Source organism: Rhinoraja longicauda, chromosome 5 (assembly GCF_053455715.1).
Source record: "Rhinoraja longicauda isolate Sanriku21f chromosome 5, sRhiLon1.1, whole genome shotgun sequence".
Classification (NCBI taxonomy): Eukaryota; Metazoa; Chordata; class Chondrichthyes; order Rajiformes; family Arhynchobatidae; genus Rhinoraja; species Rhinoraja longicauda.
In genome coordinates, this window is record NC_135957.1 from 33,415,071 (window position 1) to 33,438,205 (window position 23,135).

The 23,135-nt window shown below is 40.5% G+C and overlaps 1 protein-coding gene across 5 annotated transcripts in view; it reads left to right on the forward strand.

The window, feature by feature from the left end:
* greb1 (growth regulating estrogen receptor binding 1) overlaps nt 1–23,135 on the forward strand; it is a 167,968-nt gene that overhangs the window by 118,892 nt on the left and 25,941 nt on the right. For 4 of the 5 annotated variants that reach the window (XM_078399265.1, XM_078399270.1, XM_078399268.1 and 1 more), the window contains 8 exons: nt 2,869–3,049; nt 5,865–6,051; nt 7,483–7,619; nt 13,922–14,261; nt 17,379–17,494; nt 19,745–19,944; nt 20,307–20,411; nt 20,533–21,128. In XM_078399265.1, coding sequence (XP_078255391.1) covers nt 2,869–3,049; nt 5,865–6,051; nt 7,483–7,619; nt 13,922–14,261; nt 17,379–17,494; nt 19,745–19,944; nt 20,307–20,411; nt 20,533–21,128 — 1,862 coding nt within the window. The remainder of the gene's footprint in view (nt 1–2,868; nt 3,050–5,864; nt 6,052–7,482; nt 7,620–13,921; nt 14,262–17,378; nt 17,495–19,744; nt 19,945–20,306; nt 20,412–20,532; nt 21,129–23,135) is intronic. The other variant, XM_078399267.1, reaches the window with a different exon arrangement.

Below are 23,135 nucleotides of genomic sequence, written 5' to 3' on the forward strand. Positions count from 1 at the left end.
GTTTTGATACCCCTAAAAAGAATTTAATAAGAAATTAGCCGGAAGTGTTTCCTTCTTGTCTCCAGGTTTCCTTCTTTCTTCTTTCTTTCTTTCTTTCCTTTTATTTATTTTTTATTTTTTTAATCTTTCTTCTTCTCCTTTTTCCTCTTTTTTTCTAACTGGGGGGTGGGGGGGGGGGGAGGGGGGTTGTGGGTGGGGAGATAATACAGAACAATACAAGTATAATCGAATTTAAAATGTATAATCGGATTTATAATGTAGGTACCATCGCGTACTATGAGTTCATACATGTATTTGTTTTGTTAAAATTTAAATAAAATTAAAAAAAACAAAACATGATCTCCCAACTTCTATATTTATATTCAATATTTACCTGCACTCCTAGATCCCTCTTCTCTTCAACACTCCACAGAATCCTATCATTCACTGTGTAGGTCCTACCCTTATTAGACTTTCCAAAATGCAATACCTTACATTTCTCTTTAAATTTCATCAACTATTCCTCAGCCCTCCTGCCAAACTGATCAAGATCCTGCTGCAATTTTTGAAAACTATCTCCACTATCTACAATACCACCCACTTTTGTATCATCTTGCTGAACACTGTTTTTGGAACCCCTTTATAAAATAGAGTCACCTGATTTATTGATCTTCCAAGAGGTGCAGGGAATTGTTCGCTGACAAACTTAATCAGAATGGATCCCAATGTAAGACCCCTCCTGATCTTTTCCCCTTCACCTTGCACATCAAGTAGATTGTCAAACAAAGCAGCGTTGAAGTGAAACACAATTCTTGTTTTGGGTACACGAGTCTTGGCAAACTGTTGTGAGGCCAAGAAATAACAAACAGTAATTGGGGTGGCACTGTGGCACAGTGGTAGAGTTGCCGCCACACATCGCCAGAGGCCTGGATTCTATCCTGACTACGGGTGCTGTATGCACAGAGTTTGTGCATTCTCCCTGTGACTTTGTGGGTTTTCTCTGAAGGTTCTGGCTTCCTCCCACAGTCCAAAGACGTGCAGGTTTATTGGTTAATTGACTTCTGTGAATTGTCTCTAATGTAGGATAGAGCTAGTGTATGGGTGATCGCTGGTCAGCGTGGACTCAGTGGGCCAAAGGGCCTGTTTTCACACTGTAACTATAAACTAAACTAAGTAGATCACCCTAGCCAACACCAGTGGATAATCAGCAGCTGCTGTAGATTGGGATGTGGAAGCCCTGACCTGTGCCAGCTGTTACAGGATTTGTCCATACTTGCCCTGGCAGCTGATTACCCCTTTCCTCCATCCCTGCCTATAGATCAACCATCTACAGTGATTCACTGAATGCTGATCCTACTTCCATGTTAATCTCCATAGTTTGCATGCTGCGTGTATCAAAGTCAGAGAGTCATACAGCATGGAATTAGTCCCTTCCATCCACCTTGCCCATGCCGACCAAGATACCCCATCTACACCTGCATGAGTGCCACCTGTCCACGTTTGGTCCCTATCCCGCTAAACCAGGGGTTTCAAACTATTTGCTCACGGGCCGCAACCGGCCCACGAAGGGGTCCGATCCGGCCCGTGGGATGATTTGTTACCTCCCCACTCCCCGGCTCCCGGGGGTGAGTGGAAGCTACGCCCATATCCGGCCATGCGGTGATGCGGGCAGGAAGGGGCCGGCGCTGGGGAAGGTGGGGAGTCTCAGTGTTGTTGTGGACACCTGGGCTGCTGCCACAGAGACCGCCACCATGTACCTGAGACCCAGGTGAGTGCGTGGATAGAGGCTGGTGGGAAGTCGCCGCACTGTGAATGGGGCCGCAGCCAGCGATCCAAAATCTGAGCTGCTCACCAGGGTGGAGGCTCTGGGTTTGGGTTAAGGTTAGGTGGGATGTGAAGATGTGCTGGTAGTTATGCGGGAATAGGGAAGAGAAGGGAGAAGGTGGAGGTAAAGGAAGAGGAGGAGGAGCAGATTAGGGAAGGGAAGGTTTTTAGGGCTCCATCTTGTTCTCTTGTTACTTGATTGCTGTCTTCCATGTTGGATATCTGGCTTTCTGAAAGGAGAAAGACACAAGGGCATGATTATAAGTAGAGGGAATAAGGAATGGAAGTAAAAAGTACAAGGAATTGGTAAAGTGCACAGCTGAAATTTTAGAAACACATCCTTTTATCGTGGACATCCGTGTCCACAGTAGATCAGTCCACTTGGTCTCCATGGCTTGAAAACGGACCTTTCTGCTGCTTGTGTCCTTCCAACTTTTCATAAGGTCATAAGTTTGGGGATAGGAGCAGAATTAAGCCATCGGCCCATCAAGTCTACTCCGCCATTCAATCATGGCTGATCTATCTCTCACTCCTCACCCCATTTTCCTGCCTTCTCCCCATAACCCCTGACACCCGTACTAATGAAGAACCTGTCTATCTCTGCCTTGAGCTGCAAGCTGCAATATTGGATGGTACCAGCTACCCACGGTTAAGACAATTAACAGTGTGTTTAGTTCTAACCCCCTGAGACCAAGCAGGCAGTATGAATTTTAAGGACAGCCCGCATTAGGTTATAGGCACAGGGCCATTGTCATCAATGCATATTTTCCAGTGTTAATCAGTTTAACTCTCAATGTTGGGTGAAATGCATTTGACACGGATTGTGGTTGTTATCGAAGCATGTCTTAACCTCAAAAAATAAAAAACTGAATGTGCTTTATGTATTATGTATTTTTATTTCCAATCAAGAATTGCATTTTAGATTTAAACTTTTGTACAGGTTATGCTTTATGTTCACAGTGATTTCACAGATACCAATCTGACAATTATTCTCAGAGGAAGCAATCAAAATACTGCTTTTGGATTCACTGAAATGTGATTTTCTGCTCTATTGGTGTTTTGCAGGGATATTGGTGGAGCTTGGATTGGAGGCAGAATCTGTTGCAAATCAAAGTGCGGAACATTATGTCATGAAACTTACTGCAGAAGATCAGAGCAAGTTTGAAGCTTTTCAGCAAAGAGTATTAAACAGCCCTTACACACTGTTCATACTGATCCATGACCATGCGCACTGGGATTTGACAAGGTGACTGTTTGAAATACACTTCACTCTGAGAAGTTTTATGAACAAAATGTTTATTTTAGCTGTGGGATGAAATGTATTTCTGCTGTATCCATAATTTGAATTGCAGTCCAATCAGATGTACGGTTAATTTAAAAAAAATTTGCTTGCAGAATTTACATAACATTTGATCAAACTCAAACCATTCACTACTGTCTTTTGCATTTTGGCGCACAAGTTGGATTGTTGTTGGATGTACCGCATCTGTGACTGCTTATTGGCATCAGAGGTTAATACGTACTGTCATCTTCAACCTTACCCTGTCTCCCATTGTTCCTGCTACTCTCACTTGACCTGGAGTCCTGAAACAACACTTTCAATCGCTTTATGTAGGATTAGTTTTGAAACTCTCACTAATGATATCAGGCCTGATTCCTCTTGCTCTTGTATTTTATACACAGGATGGTGAATTCCATAATACCAATCATATTAAGGATGTTTTATAGATCTCAGTACATGATGAGCTTTCACATCCCTGGGACTTAGGGATGAATAAGTGGAACATTTTCCTGGAAATATATAGACATCTTGTACTCTCAATTTTTATGATAAATTATTGACAGACGGGCGGCACGGTGGCTCAGCGGTAGAGTTGCTGTCTTACAGCTAATGCAGCCCCGGAGACTCAGGTTCAATCCTGACTACGGGCACCGTCTGTACGGAGTTTGTACGTTCTCCCCGTGACCTGCGTGGGTTTTCTCTGAGATCTTCGGTTTCCTCCCACACTCCAAAGACGTACAGGTATGTAGGTTAATTAACTGGGTAAATGTAAAAATTGTCCCTAGTGGGTGTAGGATAGTGTTAATGTGCGGGGATCGCTGGGCGGCACGGAATCGGTGGGCCGAAGGGCCTGTTTCCGCGCTGTATCTCTAAATCTAAATCTAAAAAAACCTCGTCAGTAGAAACAAATGCTGGTTTATACCACAGATCGACACAAGGTGCTGACGAAACTCTGTGGGTCAGACAGCATCTCTGGGGGGGAAAAAAGGATGGGTGAAAGTAGGGGGTGCGGAGGTGTTATGAGCTGTAGGCGAGAAAGGTCTCTTGTTGTCAGCATTGGTATCAATGATCAAATACAACAGGGTCTGTACAGAATAATATGTACCTTATTGTTCAACACTTAATAGTATACTTCAGTTTTCCACATTAAATAAAAACTATGGTATTAATGTTTTTTTTCAATACGAGCTGCCTAAATGAATACTCGGAGAGTGGAAAGTTGGTGCTAAATAGTTGGTTTTATTTGTGATCTGAACACAGGGCTGTATTCAGAAGTACATGATTCAGCCTATGATTCAACAGTCATCAATGAAACTGTGAAGACTATCATTCCTTGCTACATTAGTTTGGTTTCCACAAAAGATAAGCAATTTTCTAAAAAAAATTACTGACATTCTTATTGCTTTAAATAATTTCTTTCCTTCAACATACAAAAAGAATTGATCAAAATTGTACCAACAAAAAAAAAAATTCAACTCCTTTCTGGTAACACTAATGTTAATCAGCCAAAACATTCAAAACCAGGAACTGTGGGATCCTTCAATTTTGAATGGTTTTCTATAATGCTATCGGGCATCTCAGTGACAAATATAACTTATTCTGAGACTCGTAGGGCTTGATTGAAACACCCAGCAGGAGACATGTAGCCAAAATCTACAATAGACTGTAAATGGAATTATAACCGGGTTCTTGTGAAAATGAATATCTTCTGCCTCCTGTCTGTTCCTGGCAGGAAGTGGATGGGATAATTATTTCCAGTGATAGGATGGATGATCCAAGCAAGAAATAATGTTTTGTAAAGATGCCAGGAAGGGAAGGAGGAATTCAGGGGTGTCTAATGTTTCATTGTGGAGCTGGAAAATTACTTGTGTACCTCTTCACCTACGGAGAATTGTTCAACTTTCTAGCCCTCACTGTCTTCTGTCGTATTAACGGCAGTCCACCAGACTATGTAAAGGCATGAGGTTGTATTGGAGTTAGGTTATGACATTTCTTGCATCTTATCCACCATGATAAGTTGCTGCTGCTTGTCGGTTAAAGGCTGATATCAACAACACTTGGATTTCTATTTCATTACTTTGTGTTAAGAGGCGGTTTCTTTGTTGCTTGGTAAAACACTCAAATAATGTTGTCATGTTGGCGTAATAGTAGTTGGATCCTAGCCTTTAATTGAGACTATTATAAATGAAGCAGGAGAATTGACAACTAGAGTACTATCAACTGGTCTGGTTATATGGTAATTTGTTTTATGTTTTTTCTTGAGCATTGGTGTTAAGAATAAGTAAAATTGACACCATTGCTTAAGTGTGAGGAGAGGGAGATGTAATTTTACAGCTGCTAGAAATCAATCGGCCAATGTCTGATTGAATTGATCCCTAATTGTAGTGGATTTTGATTAATGGTGGTTGATTGATTGATGTGTCAATGGTGGTCAGATTGATGTGCCAAAAGCTGCGTAAAGTGCACTCTAGCTTTCTTGACAATTAATGGTGTGTTACAGTGAACGGCAAATGGATTTCTCAGCCTGTGTACATAGTCAACATAGACAGCATGAATGTGGCACATTAGTACTTAATTTACCTTTTTTAACAAATGGTGATTGTTTTTTTTATCTGCAGCATTTTTACTCTATTAAAAAAAGAACATTTATTTTTGGAATTGGTTTCCCTTAGATTCTGCTTGTACTTGCTGTACTTGTAAGGCATTTTGCTGCGGGAGGATTTATATTTACTCAGTGATCTCATTAGTTCACACTCCTGTGTTTTTGTCTTTATTTTAGTGGAGGAGCAGTTCCACGAAGTGAACCATTCCTGGGTGTAGCAGACAGAATCATAAACAGCAAAGAAATGAAAGAAGCACTGAACGTCTTAACACTCCAAGTTACGTCTTTCCCCTTTGCTTTCCAAACACAGCAGACCTACATCAGCCCCTATAATGAGATCCATTGGCCTTCATCCTGGAACAATGTAAATTTTACTGATATTTACCATTCCTCATTCATAAATATTCTTCAGTATGATTATAATGGAGTGATATCATGTTAAGAAAACAGGATTATTTTTTCCTGATTTTTAGAACCTGGAGTTAAAGAATTGATGAAACAATTGAAAAAGTAAATATTCTACCTTTCCTACCAATTGCTGATTTGAGTTAGGCAACATTAAGATTGGATGAGAAAAGGCAAAATGGACCAATGATTTTGTGGTTTTGTTTGTTCGTTGCCATCAAGTGACCTCTATTGAAAGTGCGGGGAAGTTGGGACTGACTTGTGTTTTGTCCCAGTCATTGAACAGCCATGTTAATAGCCACACTTGTGATGCATCTCTTGCAAAAATCAACTTGCTAGTGGGACTCAGCAGGTCATGCAGCATTGCGGTTAGGAGGGAGAGATAGATCAGCCATGATTGAATGGTGGAGTAGACTTGATGGGCCGAATGGCCTAATTTGACTCCCATCACATGATCTGAGGAGTAAAACGGATGGTCAATGTTTTGGATCAAGACTCTCCATTAGAGCTGAGAGTGGAGAGGGAAGTGGCCAGAATAAAGAACTGAGAGGTAAGGGGTGAGACAGGGTGATAGGTGTAACCAGGTCAGGTTAGGGATGATGGGTAGATGGTGCCATATGAGGGTGGAGCAGGAGTTTTGAGACAGAGGCTGGTTGGTGAAAGGTGGAAACAACAAAAACATGGGGCTGATTGAGCCAAATGAATAGAAACATAGAAAATAGGTGCAGGAGTAGGCCATTCGGCCCTTCGAGCCTGCACCGCCATTCAATATGATCATGGCTGATCATCCAGCTCAGTAACCTGCACCTGCCTTCTCTCCATACCCCCTTATCCATTTAGCCACAAGGGCCACATCTAACTCCCTCTTAAATATAGCCAATGAACTGGCCTCAACTACCTTCTGTGGCAGAGAATTCCACAGACTCACCACTCTCTGTGTGAAGAAATGTTTTCTCATCTCGGTCCTAAAAGACTTCCCCCTTATCCTTAAGCTGTGACCCCTGGTTCTGGACTTCCCCAACATCGGGAACAATCTTCCCGCATCTAGCCTCTCCAACCCCTTAAGAATTTTATATGTTTCTATAAGATCCCCCCTCAGTCTTCTAAATTCCAGAGAATGGGATACAACCTTCTGGCTCTGTCTTCTCAATAAAAATCTATCTCTTTCCACCTATCACCCACCAGCCTTTGTTTCAAAACTCATTGCTTTATGTACTATGGAGATTGTTTTTTCTCATATTATGAAATATCCAAATTATTGTATTCTCGTTTAATTGTCAATTGTGACCTCAATGATTTATTCGTTTTCTAAAGGCTTGGCCATTTTTCTGCAAAATATATTGCAGTTAATTGACATTGTGTACTATGTTCTGTTCTTCACATCTTGTAGGGAGTGGACTTGTATCAGGAAGACAACAAATACTTTGGGCTTTCAGACTTGATTGATTCCACATACTCTGGTCACAGGCTTCCACTGTTGAGATATGACAGTTCATTTGAGGCAATGGTTACTGCAGTACAAGAAAGGTGGGTAATTAACTTGGTTCAATGGTCAACATAATAAGTTTTAACACTAGAGGTCACATCAAACCTGTATGTTTATCTAAATCATTTGCTGAGACTGGTACAAAGGAAAAGATAGCACATAGCAAGATACAAGTCTGTGATATCTATACTACCGTTGTCAGATGTCATTTAAGAATTAAGATTTAGTCAGCCTAAATGGACTTTCATCTCATGTTTTACATATTTTCCTGACCTTTAAATTTGTGCTTGTGAATATTCACAACCCATTGTGAATATTCAAATTGGAGTGCACAATATTTTCTATTGCAGGAACATACTCCATTTCCATGTTCTGTTCAATATCATCCACTGTGGTAGATGTTCATTTCACAATGTCACGCCAACATAGACAAAACATGTTCAATATATGGTGAAACATTGGGGTAGACAGAACATGCTCAGTGTGCAATAATCAGTATACATCTCAAAACTCTGTTTAGTATTTCATTAAAAAATGGCATGGGCAAGACTACTTAGGGCAGCACGGTGGCACAGCAGGAGAGTTGCGGCCTTACAGTGCCAGAGACCCGGGTTCAATCCTGATCACGGGTGTTGTCTGTATGGAGTTTGTACGTTCTCCCCATGACTTGCGTGGGTTTCCCCCAGGAGCTCCAGTTTCTTCCCACATTCCAAAGAAGTGCAGGTTTGTAGGTTAATTGGCTTGGTAAAATTGTAAATTATCCCTAGTGTGTGTAGATAGTGTTAATGTGTGTTAATATGCAGGGATCGCTGATCAGCGCAGACTCTGTGGGTCGAAGGACCTGTTTCTGCACTGCATCTCTAAACTAAATTAAACTAAACTAAACTGCAAACTGTAATGTTCAATACATGATGTCACCCTGGGGTGGGCAGAACATTTGCAGATTGGATTGTCCAGTTGATGACATCACAATAGGGACTGTTCAGAATGGTGCCTCCGGTCCTCTCATTCAATGGTATCATCGGGTGGGAATGCTCAGTTTGTGATGTTACACTGGGGTGGCTGGCATATCCATTCCTCTATAGCACTACAACTCTCTGCATTCCTCTATTTATGTGTTCATGCTTTTTATCATGTTCCTTTTGCTTGTGTCTTCAGCTACTCTTATGCTGAAATCTAACATTTCCTTTACATGCTTCCCTCCTTTAAGATGCTCTTCAAAACATGTCTTCGATCATGCTTTTGGACATTAGCCTAATACCTCTTTAAGACACTAATTGTTAATCTTATCTGTTCCCTCTTCTGCAAAGTACCTCAAATGTTTTATGATCTTAAATCGTACAATGCAAATTGCAAGATATTATCCATTAAGTCTTAGTGGGGTAACTTTGGCCTGCTCGTATTTCGTACATCCTGTCACAATGTGGAAGATGGAACATTGTCAGATTGGCTTGCTCTGTTTGTGCTTTCATTTATAACTGGGTCATTTATAACAGAACATTGTGCTCATATTTGAGCAGGGCTTATTTCAGAGAACTGTATGCACCTGATTATTCATTTGAAATCTAATGCCAATTCCAAGCCGTATTGAGAGAAGGGAAATCAAAAATAATTACTAAAAATAGTTTAATAAACAGTTCATCCAAGAGCATTATAATAAAATGTCCGACAAAAATGGGAACAGTTGAAGGATATGTTATATGTCATAAGGTGCTTTGTATTTAGTTACAAATGCAAGCACCTCTACAAATCAATATTTAAGATGCTCCATCCTGCTGCCCTCTTTTAAAAATTAAAGTGCTTGAGTTATTATCAGAAGCTGACTGTTGACGGAAGCAAAGTGTTCTTTACCTGGCCTGGAAGGACTTCAGAAGATTTGGTTCAGCTCAGCTCTAAGAGGATTAGGATCTGTGGGGGGGGGGGGGGGGGGGGGTGGGCGATGGGGGGTGGTGGGGCAGATGTGGAATTTAATAATTGTAAATATAAACTGATAGTTACCTTCAGTTGTGTCACAATGTGCGGATCGACAGTAATCTTTGCATTTGGTGTCCCAAGAATGATTTCAAACCTAGACTGATCAGATCTATATCTAAATTACAAAGCTTTCGATTGACAACAGTATGGAAATGTTACACAGTGTTTGGAAAAACTATTAGATTGCATTATGATTTTATAGACATCATTTGTACACTGATTGCAATTCCATTTTCTGAAACCATTATTTAAGGCTACTTCTTAATCAATCACTTGTTTCCTATGTCTGATGTGCAAATTGATTGGATGTGCACAATTGATTCCCATCAGGAAGTGCCTGGTTGTATTTGAAGAATAACACAAAACAATCCAGTAATGTTTGTCACTGCATTTCTCTCTGGGAAGAGTAGTGATCATAATTAGGGACACCTCTTATCTCAGCTATTTATGCCACTTTTTTTTGTCGCTTGTTTAAATTTTATTCCGACTTCAATGTTATTCGATAAGTTGTGCATTCCTGATTAGGCCTCTGAGAATAATGGCCCAAATTATATTTGGCTTGAGCTGATGGTTTCATAGAGAACTGCAGGCAATGTCCTATTCGCAGATCAGCTTGCCTCTGACATGGATTCCTGCACTTTGGCACACAGAAGTCAGATGCGAGCATGCCTAACGTCCCTGTTCAGGAGCAGCACACAAACATGGTTTGCATTATCCGCTCACCCTTTATGGTGGGAGAGTAGGATAACTTCATTTATTTGAATAGGGTCACTGCCCTCAATTTAAAAAGTAAGAGCTGGTAAATTAATTTGGTTTAATAGACAATAGACAATAGGTGCAGGAGTAGGCCATTCGGCTCTTCGAGCCAGCACCGCCATTCAATGTGATCATGGCTGATCATTCTCAATCAGTACCTCGTTCCTGCTTTCTCCCCATACCCCCTGACTCCGCTATCCTTAAGAGCTCTATCTAGCTCTCTCTTGAATGTATTCAGAGAATTGGCCTCCACTGCCCTCTGAGGCAGAGAATTCCACAGATTCACAACTCTCTGACTAAAAAAGTTTTTCCTCATCTCTGTTCTAAATGGCCTACCCCTTATTCTTAAACTGTGGCCCCTGGTTCTGGACTCCCCCAACATTGGGAACATGTTTCCTGCCTCTAACATGTCCAACCCCTTAATAATCTTATACGTTTCGATAAGATCCCCTCTCATCCTTCTAAATTCCAGTGTATACAAACCTAGTCGCTCCAGTCTTTCAACATATGACAGTCCCGCCATTCCGGGAATTAACCTAGTAAACCTACGCTGCACGCCCTCAATAGCAAGAATATCCTTCCTCAAATTTGGAGACCAAAACTGCACACAGTACTCCAGGTGCAGTCTCACTAGGGCCCTGTACAACTGCAGAAGGACCTCTTTGCTCCTATACTCAACTCCTCTTGTTATGAATGCCAACATTCCATTGGCTTTCTTCACTGCCTGCTGTACCTGCATGCTTCCTTTCAGTGACTGATGCACTAAGACACCCAGATCACGTTGTACGTCCCCTTTTCCTAACTTGACACCATTCAAATAATAATCTGCCTTCCTATTCTTACCACCAAAGTGGATAACCTCACACTTATCCACATTAAACTGCATCTGCCATGCATCCACCCATTCACACAACCTGTCCAAGTCACCCTGCAACCTCATAGCATCTTTTTAATCTTTTTAATCATTTAATCTTTTTAATTTCAAAACTTTAAGGTGAATTTAGATACATTTGTTAATTTTTGTAAACACTTTATTAAAATCTACTTGAACTTTTAAAATTTCTCTCTCAGCAGTTAGTGGAAGGAAAGTGCAAAGACTGGCCACAGGTGCTGGGTGGTGGCACTATTATATTTTGATCTGAAGAATCAGAAGAGGCAAGGTAAAACTTTAGGAAAGAGGCAAAGACTTAAGATGGAGTACAGAAGAGATGAATGAAAATTATTCAATGGATGAAAAACATTAGTTCTCTTGGAACAGGAGAGGTTGGGAGCAGATCTTGTAGAGGTTTCTTAAATCATGAAGGGTTTAGATAAAGTAGAAAGGGAATGACTGTTCCCATTGGCAGAGGAGCCTAGAACCATAGGAGGTGAAATGAAGGTGAATGGCAGACGAAGCAAGACCAGCGTGAGGAGAATCTATTTGTCTCGGTGAGTGGTTGGGGCCTGGAATGTACTAGCAAGTGTAGGGGTGGAAATAGTTTTGACTATCACATTCAAAAGGTCAATCAGAAAAAGTGCAAATTATGGAAATGGAAATTAAAAACAATTAGAGTCATAGAGTGATACAATGTATAAACTGTATATCACAGTTCGGCCCAACTTGCCCACACCGGCCAACAATGTCCCAACTACACTCGTCCCACTTGCCTGTGCTTGGTCCATATCCCTCTAAATCTGTCCTATCCATGTACCTGTCTAACTGTTTCTTAAACGATGGGATAGTCCCATCCTCAACTGCCTCCTCTGGCAGCTTGTTCCATACACCCACCACCCATTGTGTGAAAAAGTTACCCCTCGGATTCCTATTAAATCTTTCCCCCCTCACCTTGAACCCATGTCCTCTGGTCCTCGATTCCCCAACTCTGGGCAAGATACTCTGTGCATTTACCCAATCTATTCCTCTCATGATTTTGTGCAGCTCTTTCAGATCACCCCTCATCCTCCTGTGCTCCATGGAATAGAGACCCAGCCTACTCAACCTCTCCCTACAGCTCACACCCTCTAGTTCCAGCAATATCCTCGTAAATCTTTTCTGAACCCTTTCAAGCTTGACAATATCTTTCCTATAACATGATGCCCAGAACTGAACACAATGTTCTAGATGCAGTCTCACCAACGTCTTATACAACTGCAACATGACCTCCCAACTTCTCTACTCAATACTTTGACTTATGAAGGCCTAAGTGGCAAATGCCAATTAAACAGGGATATCTGGTCAATGAGTGAATGGGAGCAGTCAGGGGGTGAGAACATAGACATAGTAATGTAGAGTGACAAAATACAGACAGGAAGACATGCGCAGCAGGTTATGCTGGGCATGTCCTCCACTTCTGGAAGAACAAAAATGGTTAGATAAAAAAGAAAAGCAAAGAAGCTCGGCCAACATCACAGCTTTAGTTTAGTTTTGTTTATTATCGCCCGTGTACTGAAGTTCCGTGCTTTTTTTTGCATGCTATCAAGGCAAAGACAACAGATAAAGTGACAAAGTGCACAGATAACTGATAAAGGGTACAACATTTGGTGCAAAGATATAACATTAAAGTCCGATTAAAGATAGTTCAAAGGTTTCCAATTAAGTAAATGGGTGGTCCCTGAAGGTAACTATCAGTTTATATTTACAATGATTAAATTCCACATCCAATGATCACTAGAATAAGAAATTATCCCGATATTCATTTACCAGATAACAGCTGTGAAGAAACTGGTCCTGAATCTGGAGGTATGCATTTTCAAATGTCTGTATCTCTTGCTTGATGGGGAAGGGGAGAAGAGGGAGTGACCAGGGTGAGACTGGTCCTTGATTATGTTGTTGGCCTTGTTGAGGCAGCGTTAAATATAGTTGGAGTCGAAGGAGGGTGGTTTGTGTGGTGGTCTGGGCTACATCCACAGCTCTGCAATTTGTTGGTGAAAGGACAAGTGTTGCATTGCCTGCAGTTGCAAGAGAAAGCAGCTGTCTCTGTTCTCTTTTGTCCATTTTGCTTTTAATATTCTGTGATTTTGTTATTGTTGCTTCAACTAAACGAATCATTTTAATGCTACAAATTGTAGATGTTAAAATAACACTCGTGAGACTGTTGCTTTTATTTCAATAGGTTTTTTGCTAATTTGGAAATATATTCCCAATAATCCAATCCCATTTCATTTGAATCCAGATCTCAGGAAACAAGTGATTGATTAAGAAGTAACCTTAAATAATTGTTTCAAAAAATGGAATTGCAATCAGTGTACAAATGATGTCTATAAAATCATAATTCAGCCTAATAGTTTTCCAACCACTGTTGAACATTTCCGTGCTGTTGTCAATTGAAAGCTTTGGAAATTATATGTAGATCTGATCAGTATGGGTTTGAAATCATTCTTGGGACACTAAATGCAAAGATTACTATTGATCTGCACTTTGTGACACAACTGAAGGTAACTATCAGTTTATATTTACAATTATTAAATTCCACATCCAATGATCACTAGAATATGAAATGATCCCAATATGAGCGTGCAGTCATGTCATGTGCATTAATTAGTATGACAATTAATTTAAGGAACTTCATATTTTCTTATTGGTTAGCCCTTTGTGAATGGTAAAAACAATTAACCATTTTTGTTTTGGTTTCAGGTTTCCCACAGTGCACTGTGCAGTGATATGGACATACATTTTAATTCAGCATTACTCTGCAGCCATGATGGTAACTGCAGGGCACTCACAGATGAAGAACTATTCTTCTGTGGAAACATTAGAGATAATTCAAAGCCTTATTAACTCCCCAAGGAGCTGCCCGAGTCGTCATGGTTACATGGTTTTACTCAGGATCCCCTCGGTTTCTCTGGCTGCACTTGCTTATGAACGACTATGCCAAGTTAGGTGCCGTCTTGGCCTGCAGTATAGATTTGAAATCATTCTTGGGACACCAAATGCAAAGATCACTATTGACCAGCACTTTGTGACCCAACTGAAGGTAACTACCGGTTTATATGCACAATAAGTAAATTCCACGTCAAATGATCACTAGAATATGAAATTATCTCTATTCTTGGAGACTTTTTTACGGAGAAATTCCTTGGGTACCTGTAATATCTTCACTTGTACATTGAGACACAACATACAGATACAAACAGTTAGTGGTTTCATTGTTAGGCAGAGTATCTAAACTATGCGTACGTTGAGACTGTTATCTTGTAGAGTAAATGTTCCAGACTCTATGACAAAGTTACATTACTGAAGAGAAGGATCACCAGTGGGTGTGTTTAGGACCAGAGGGCCTTAGAATAAAAGGACGTACCTATAGAAAGGAGATGAGGAAGAATTTCTTTAGTAAGAGGGGTGGTGAAACTGTATCATTCATTGCCACAGACTGCTGTGGAGGCCAAGTCATTGGGCATTTTTAAGCTGGGGATTGACAGATTCTTGATTACTAAAGCTGTCAAAGGTTATGGGGAGAAGGCAGGAGAATGGGGTTGAGAGGGAAAGTTAGATTGAATGGTGGAGTAGATTTGATGGGCTGAATGGGAGGAGTGTGATAGAAGTTGAAATTTGTGTCCACTGGGGAGGGGGGGAATTATTAATGGACCTTATAATGGAATTATTGGTGGACCCGATTTAAAAAATAAATTAAAAAATCTTATTCTGCTGACATATTGTCATACAGCACAGAATCGGGCCCTTTGGCTCCACTTGTCCATTCCAACAAGATGCTTTTCTAAGCCAGTCCCATTTGCCCATGATTGACCCATATCGCTCTTAGCCTACGTTAAGAGTCCTTAGAGTCCTTATATTGACAATTGCTAAAGGTACGAAAGATCCTGTGCACTCAAATTAAACCTCAAATGACTCGTAAATAATGATTTCCAATATAGCTTTCAGCAATCCCTGGAGTTCTACTCGTGAACATTCTGGTGTTGAATTTGTGATTATTTTAACCAAGTAATTTCCAAAAGCTTTGACCTGATTTGACATTGTACATAAATTAGCACGATTTTCAACTTTACAACAGAGACAAAACTTCAAAGTTACATTTTTGTCTGCAAATGCCCTGAGGCAATCTAAATTCAAGTCTTTCTTTAGTATCTTTGCACTCTTGTCTGTCTGCCTTTCTTTTTCCTTCAAGTTATTAGGTATGGCATCCTAAATGCTCTCAACAGTTCATTCTCACGGAGAACCTCGACAGCTATAGAAATCTTTTATTTTAAGAAGTTGCAATATGCACCAATGGCTAAAATCACATTCATTTTAGGATACAATTAAATGGTAGAATATCCATCAGATATTTAATCTACTATTTCCTTCACAAATATAAGTTTGTTTTGTTTTGTCTTCAGATGGATCTGGGCATTATTTATTTCTCAACCCACAGTACTGTAATTGGTAATCAGGTCATTAATCTCATTACAATGCAGACATTAGTTATCTCGTTTTCCCGCAATCCAACCGTGGCTGCTGTTCCTGAAGTACCTCATTGCCGACAAAGTGCTTTGCCGTCTAATAGAGCAGTTAAGGGTAATATTTAACAATGATCTCCATTTTAATTTGGGATTTGCATAAGGAAACAAAGAAAAGATTATTGCATTGGGCTAATAGTGGGCAATAGTCAGTTTAAAATTAACATAAATACATTCACATTGAAGAAGAATTTAACGCATATATTGTTGTATTAAAGCTGCTACAGTATGAAGTACTTTGTCGCAGGGATTGGTTGAATCTGTACTCATTGAATTGATTAGTATTATGAGTCCAAAATACAGGGTTATGTGGAAGAAATAAGAAACCATATTAGTTTGAGTTACTATTTCAAAGTGGTCTTGAAATGCTGGACAGAGTGACTTCAATCATGATATCTAATTTATAAATATCGAGTTATGCCTCGTCATGTGACAGATTGGTAGCTTGATCTTAATATCAGCCAGTTACATATATTCAGTAAAGTTTTGGTGAATAAACGACATCCCTCCAGCTTGTTATCAACAGTTCCAAACTGTGAAGGAGTGATATAGGAGGTCCTTCCTTCCCGCTGCTGTGAGGCTGCACAACCAGCACTGCTCCCAGCAGACGAGTCAACAATAACAGCTAAGAACACACAGAAAACTGATGACAATTTATGTGTCTTTTATTTATAATGAATGATCTCTTGCTCTCTTGCTATCCACTTTGCTGCTGTAAAACTGTAAATTTCCCCCGGTGTGGGACGAATAAAGGAATATATTATTATTATTATTATTGAAATTATATTATAGAAAGTTATGGTAAGTGCAAATGATTAAATAAGTGCTTCTCGACTCCCTTTACTCTGATATGTCATTTGATTTATGGACTTAAGGGGCCAGTCCCACTTAGGTGTTTTTTTAGACGACTGCCGGCGACTGCAATTGTCGTAACTGTTCGCCGTAAAATCGGCGACTGGACCCCCCCCCCTTATGACAATGTCTAAGACAAGCTACAACAATCTACCACCTAGTCGAAGTCAAGCCAAGGCAAGCTACCGACAACCGGCGACCCAATCATCGCGACTTAGGACGGCCACCTACAACCGCACACTACGACAACCTATGACCACACAGGCGGCAACCGATGACAACCAAAGTCAACTTGCGTCTACCCGCAACAAGCTACGACAACCTACGACCGTGTCGATGACAACTGAAGACAATTCACGTCATTTTGGCCTCCGGTTTTGACGCCGGTACCTGTCGCCGGTTGACGTAGGTAGTCGCCAATGGAATTCAACGAAGTCAGCACCGGCGACAACCTACGTCACCTGGCGACAACCTACGACAGTACCTAGGAGACATCAAGCTACGATCATTTGAGTCAAACCAACAGTCGGCGAAATTTTTTAAACATTTCAAAATCCAGCGGCGACCAGAAAAACGCTGCGACTCTTTGGAGACTACTCACGACCATACAGGCGACACCCAGGCGACCATGTGGCGACAGCCCAGTCGCCTGCAGTCGCCTAAGAAAATCACCTAAGTGGGACAGGTGTTTAAGGCATTTGTTTGGCAGATCAGTTTGCTTTGTATACTTAGTAAATGTTGATTTACACTACCATTTGATTACAGCATGTCTATTGTTTTGAAAGGGCTGGCAAAGGATAGAAGATCCCGATTGGGCACCTCAAACCTACTTGGATCTCGAAGACCTACCATGCATACTTATCCTGTCTGGCACTGATCATTATGGAGAATCGTTTCCAAGGTAGACAAAAAGGGTTTGGAAAATGGAAAAAATAAGGATTTTCATTACTTTTGTTTCCAGCTGAAATTTCTCGGCAAAGTAACAAAGGGAAACGTGATGAAGAAAGTATTTTCTCTGGTATTATGGATTATGTATTTGAACAGATATCTTTCAAGAAAATAAGATTCTGTTTCTAGCAGAATTTTCTATTGTGATAGAAACTGAGTGATCCTGACTAGAGATGTTTTTGGTCATTCTAAGTGTGCCCAGTTTGTGGATTTTAGCTTTTTCCTCTGCTTCAATCAAAAATACCTCAAAGCAGACAAGCATTAATTTGAAAAAAATAAAGATATATTCTGACTAATCATGTTATCCCAAATGATATTTGCATAGGCGATTAAAAATATTGGGATTTACTAGGATTTCTCCTTGGAATTCTTGGAGATTCTTTCCAAAGTAGTTGTGATATCTTTAAATACATGAATTGTTTGCAGTTCGAGAAAGTTATCGTCTAGATACCTAATATAAGTTGCGACAAGGGGAAGATCTTTCATATCCATTTTAGAGGTTTGATGCAATTGCTCGCTATGCTGCTTCAGAGAGCAATTAAGGATAGACAACACCATAGCAAGGGATGAAGAAGGGCCTAGACCCGAAATGTCACCCATTCCTTCTCTCCAGAGGTACTGCCTGTTCTGCTGAGTTACTCCTGCACTTTGTGTCTATCTTTGGTGTAAACCAGCATCTGCAGTTCCTTCGTACACAATTGTATGCAAGATTTTTGTTGAGTCAAAGTAAACTTATAGACAGTGAAATTGAAGCACAGTGAGTAGAGTTACAGGACTTAATGCTATTTAACATTTAAGGATCTGGGAGTCAGCGACAAGGCCTGCATTTAGCACCCAAATCCACACACAGACCTTGAATTAATGGCTTACTAGACTGTTTAAGTGTCATTCACACTGAGGCCAGAACTGGTAAACTGTATGGATTTACACCTCTTTTGCTGGAGATCAGTTTTTACAATCATCCAATTGTTTTGCAGTTATTATAAATGGCTTTTTGTTTCCCCAAATCCAGATCAATAGAGTTTAAAATCCGCAGCTGATAGGGTGGGATTTGTATTTATTCCTCTGGTTTATTCATTTCATGATCGTGGATCATCCTTCCAGCATCCCTTCCTGTGGTGTCAGTAAGAACTGCAGATGCTAGTTGAAATCAAAGGTACAAACAAAATGCCGGAGTAACTCTGCGGGACAGGCAGCATCTCTGGAGAGAAGGAATGGGTGACGTTTCGGGTCGAGACCCTTTTTCAGACTTTTCTGAAGGGTCTCGACCCAAAACATCACCTATTTCTCTCCAGAGATGCTGCCTGTCCCACTGACTTACTCCAGCATTTTGTGTCTATCTTGCATACAATTGCATGCTTCTCTTGCATAGAATTGACTTTTAACTCAACCATATCATCGTCTCTGTTATAATTCTCATACTCTCTAACCCCCCCCCCCCCCCACACCCTCTTTTGCATCTTTATTTTCTTTGTAGTTATGCTTCATTTGTCCTATATTCCTTTCTTCGCTACATGTTCACTTCCTTCTGGAGGAGTCTGTTACGTGTAAAACGCGTAAAACAAATTTTGTTCTTGCTTAACATTTCCCTATCCACTTTAGCGTGCAGAGTTAATCCATCAGCAAGAGATTGGACACTTCACTATCATATCATTTGAGTAGTTGACTTGATTTTAATGTGGCTCAGGTTTCCAATAGGTTTTGAATTTAGTGGCTGCCAAGGAGGAATCAGTGCACATATGCACCATTTTTACACATTTTCACTTTAATATGGCTTTTCAAAATATTGTTGATATTGTTAAGAGTGGTGATCATAAATTGATTCAGTTAGCATCAACTCCAAATGATGATCAATAAGCAGTTTAGTGGCCGGTGACAGATTCCAACATAATATTTTGTAAGCCAGTATCAATGATGATGGAGACCTTGACTGCACAGTCTAATTTGTGCTTGCCCAAATTGCACTGAATAAGCCCCACCATGAATCAGTGCACATAAAAGCCAATCCCAGTGATTATCTTGATCATTTCTCACATTGGCATATGTTTATAATGATTTGGTCCCCACTGCCATTTCCCTTAAAGTTTAGGATGAATCTTGTCTTCTGGCAGGTTACAGATTTTTATACAGTAAGTAATCTGTAAATTCTGTTTTATGTTGAAATAAATGGAATAATTTGAATGTTTGCTTGCCTTTGTCACAGATCTGCAAAATACTATGATTTGCGTTTAATAAATTCAACTTGTCTTTTGCGAACTGCTCTGGAACAAGAATTGGGTCTGGCTGCTTGTTACATAGTGCCTGATGCCTCTGGGCAAACAGGTACAATGAATGATCTCTCTGAGAGTGACCTGGACAAGCCAGGCAGCACTGATGATGATGAAGAGAGTGTTGCAAATGAAGGCAAGTTATTCTGAAACATACAAGTGACTAAAAGCTCTGCTTTTTTTTAGATGAGGGGATACATTTCTGAATAGGGTGAGGCAAGCGTGGAGATTGTTTTTTTTTAAAACTACCATAACGTGGGTCTGAGCAGGAAACCCCCGGCCTTGATCCTTGGTCAATGCTGAGTTGAAACATTTGAATCACAGGATTGGCTGTAATGTACCACAGTTTTGATGCCATGTACATCCATTGGCTGTGCTCAGAAATGGCAATTGCTACGTTGAAGGGAATAGCAAGGATTGTAAGGATTGTAGTATCTATTGGACTGAAATATTGGACCGGCTTTCAATGTAATCTTTCTTTTGTTGCTTTTCTTGTAGCGCCAACAGTTGGAGACTCGATTAAGAAAAATGGCATTAAGAGACAACGTTCCTATTCTAATCACTCAGCTTCATCCAGATCATCGAAAGCTTCAAGTAGGAAAAGTAATGGAATTTTGAAATTTCTTTGCCATTGTGTAATGGATCCAAAACATGAATTATTCAAATGTTACTAATTTTCATCTGATGTAAACTAATCTCTTTATTTTTTCTACGCCAAAATTAGGCATGATCGGCGACAATGATCCTTTCTCGGTCTCTGGAGCTGAAGACTCTGCAAAAAATCCATTGAATGTTGAATCTGTTAATGTTGAGGACAGTACTGTAGTCAGAGAGATGTCAAAGCCAAGAGCAGACAACGCTAAGAAGATGTCTATCCATGAGAATAAACATTTGGAAAAACATAGAATTAATTTAGATCAAATTAACACCAACAACAAAAGTGCAAGGACTTCAAAGACTATTTCTTCAGACTCTTCCTCTACTCGGTCTCCAATTATTGGGCAGATGTCATCGCAGTGCCCAAAGACAAAAGGAGCAAGTCAGCCACCAACTGTGTTTCTCCCAAAATTGATCCATGAGATAGTTACTAAAGTGGATAGTGCTGGAGTGGCCAAATTATCATCTTTCCTTCCTCACCATTCTGTTCAGTGGGTTACCTCCTTTCATCCTTCGTTGGCTAAGATGATGACTTCCACCGAGCAATCCCTGTACTATCGCCAGTGGACAGTAGCTAAACAAAACCATATGGATTTGAACAAGACACAGAGTAGAACTGAGGTCTTTCATCCCCGCAGACTTCTTTTGAGTGGTCCACCACAGGTGAGGCGAAAAGAGTGGATAGCATTAGATTGTGAATATTGTCCGACTATTGTCTTAAAATATCAATTGAGATGCGGAATAAAAAAAGACAAATCCACTGATTTGTATTTGAATACACCTGTATTCAGAAGATGTCCTGCTCAGTTTGACCACAGAATCCACTGGCAGATCTCTCTGATGTGCCTCAGACCCAGGCTTCTGCCTCCTGATTCTGTCCAGCATAGACCCTATTGTCAATTGTGTGGTCAACCTGTTTTGCGTATCCCTGCTATTGGTTAATTTTAACATGAAACTACTTTTGTTGTCAGAAAGGGAAATAGCAGCCGTATATGTTTGGAGGGTGCAGATTGGGCGACAATAGTACAGAAGACAAATATTTTGGGATTTAACTTTTATGTTAAAACCATATCTTAGATTGCTGGTAAACATTTGTCGCAACAAATGGTGAGATAAAGGTTAACTTATAAATATTACAGGATCAAATCAAGGGCGCGGAAGAGAGGCTGCTGGGTATCTGTGAGGCAGCTGCAAAATGTGTTCCTGTCTGCTGTGGAGGAAGTGGGAGTGGATCAGAATTGCATCTTTGTCATTAATCAATGCTCGAAAAAGGCTGTAGAACCAAACAAAGACAGGGAAAGTAACACTGATCACTGCCCCTTCTTCCTGGGATGTCGAGAGCATCGACACATTGTTCACCCTCTAATGGTTGGATTTATTCAGTAACCCTTTGGTTGTGCATTATCTAAACTGCTGACTCCTATCTTTGGCAGTTTCACCACCTGCCACAGCCAGAGTATAGTTCTAACTTAAACACACCAGCAGCAGATAAGGAAGGAGGAGTGGGCTGTGCAGCATATCCTGCTACAACCCCACCAAAGTCAGGGGTGAAAGGTATCTTTAGAAACATAGAGTCTTTGGATTCCTTGGGAATTGTTAGTAAACTACAGTTTAAGAGCATTGTGCCTGCTGGGCAGCTCCCTGCAATATTTCTCTGCAGCAGACTCGCACTTCAAATATAAACTGAAACTGGTCGGTAACGATATTTCGGAGCCCATGATTGCAGTTCTGCTGGCAGTAGTAAATAGATGGGATGGTGGTTTTCATTCCAGTTTTCAGTTGGAGCAGATTAGTGTTAGATTTGGTTTCTGTGGAATTATCAGATATTTTGGGGCTTTATTGAACTCATCATTCCACTCAAGCACGTAACTTCTGAACCCACTTTTGTGGCAATGACTGGATGTAATCTGCAACTGCCATAGATTCCTTTCTCTAGAGCATCATACCAATAGCCAGTAATACTGGCAATTAACATTAGACCAGCTAGACATAAACACTGCCAATACAGACGAATGCAGGTCGTGAAATTGAGTGTTTTCAGTATTTTACGGCTTTGTCACAATAAACGAAAAAGTTTTTCTTGTCTCATCTGTGTATCTCACAAAAGCACAAGTGAGTGAGTGGTGGTGCTCTGTTTCCCCAACAGAAGTGATGCCCTTGTCCTATATGTGAAAGGCCATGGGTTTGAGATGTGCTGTCAAAACCTTGTTGACTTGCTGCAGTGCATTTTATGAATAATGTGCATGGCAATCATGTTTTTGATATAGTTTTAAGGTGGTGAGCTCAATGGAATTGAACTTTTACAAAATAGTAGGTCCACTCATCCAAACATGTGGAGGAAATTTAATCAAATTCCAGATCTGCCATACATGATGGAAAAGGTTCGGTGACCTGGACGCTGAAGACTACATGGCCTCAAATCTGTCCAGTCATTTCCTTGTCACAAATGAGCACTGCCTGCATGCCCATATCACCCCTAAACTAGAGTGTTGGTGGTGGGGATTCATTGAAGGTTAAAGCTATTGAATATCTTGAATGTTAAATGTATATGATGAGGCTTTCTCTTATCATTGCATAATGCGTGTTGTGACTGACACTTTGCGCTTACGTACTTAAATAAGAACAACTGTCAGGATGGGTCTTGGATTTGCATCCTTTGTATTAATTCTG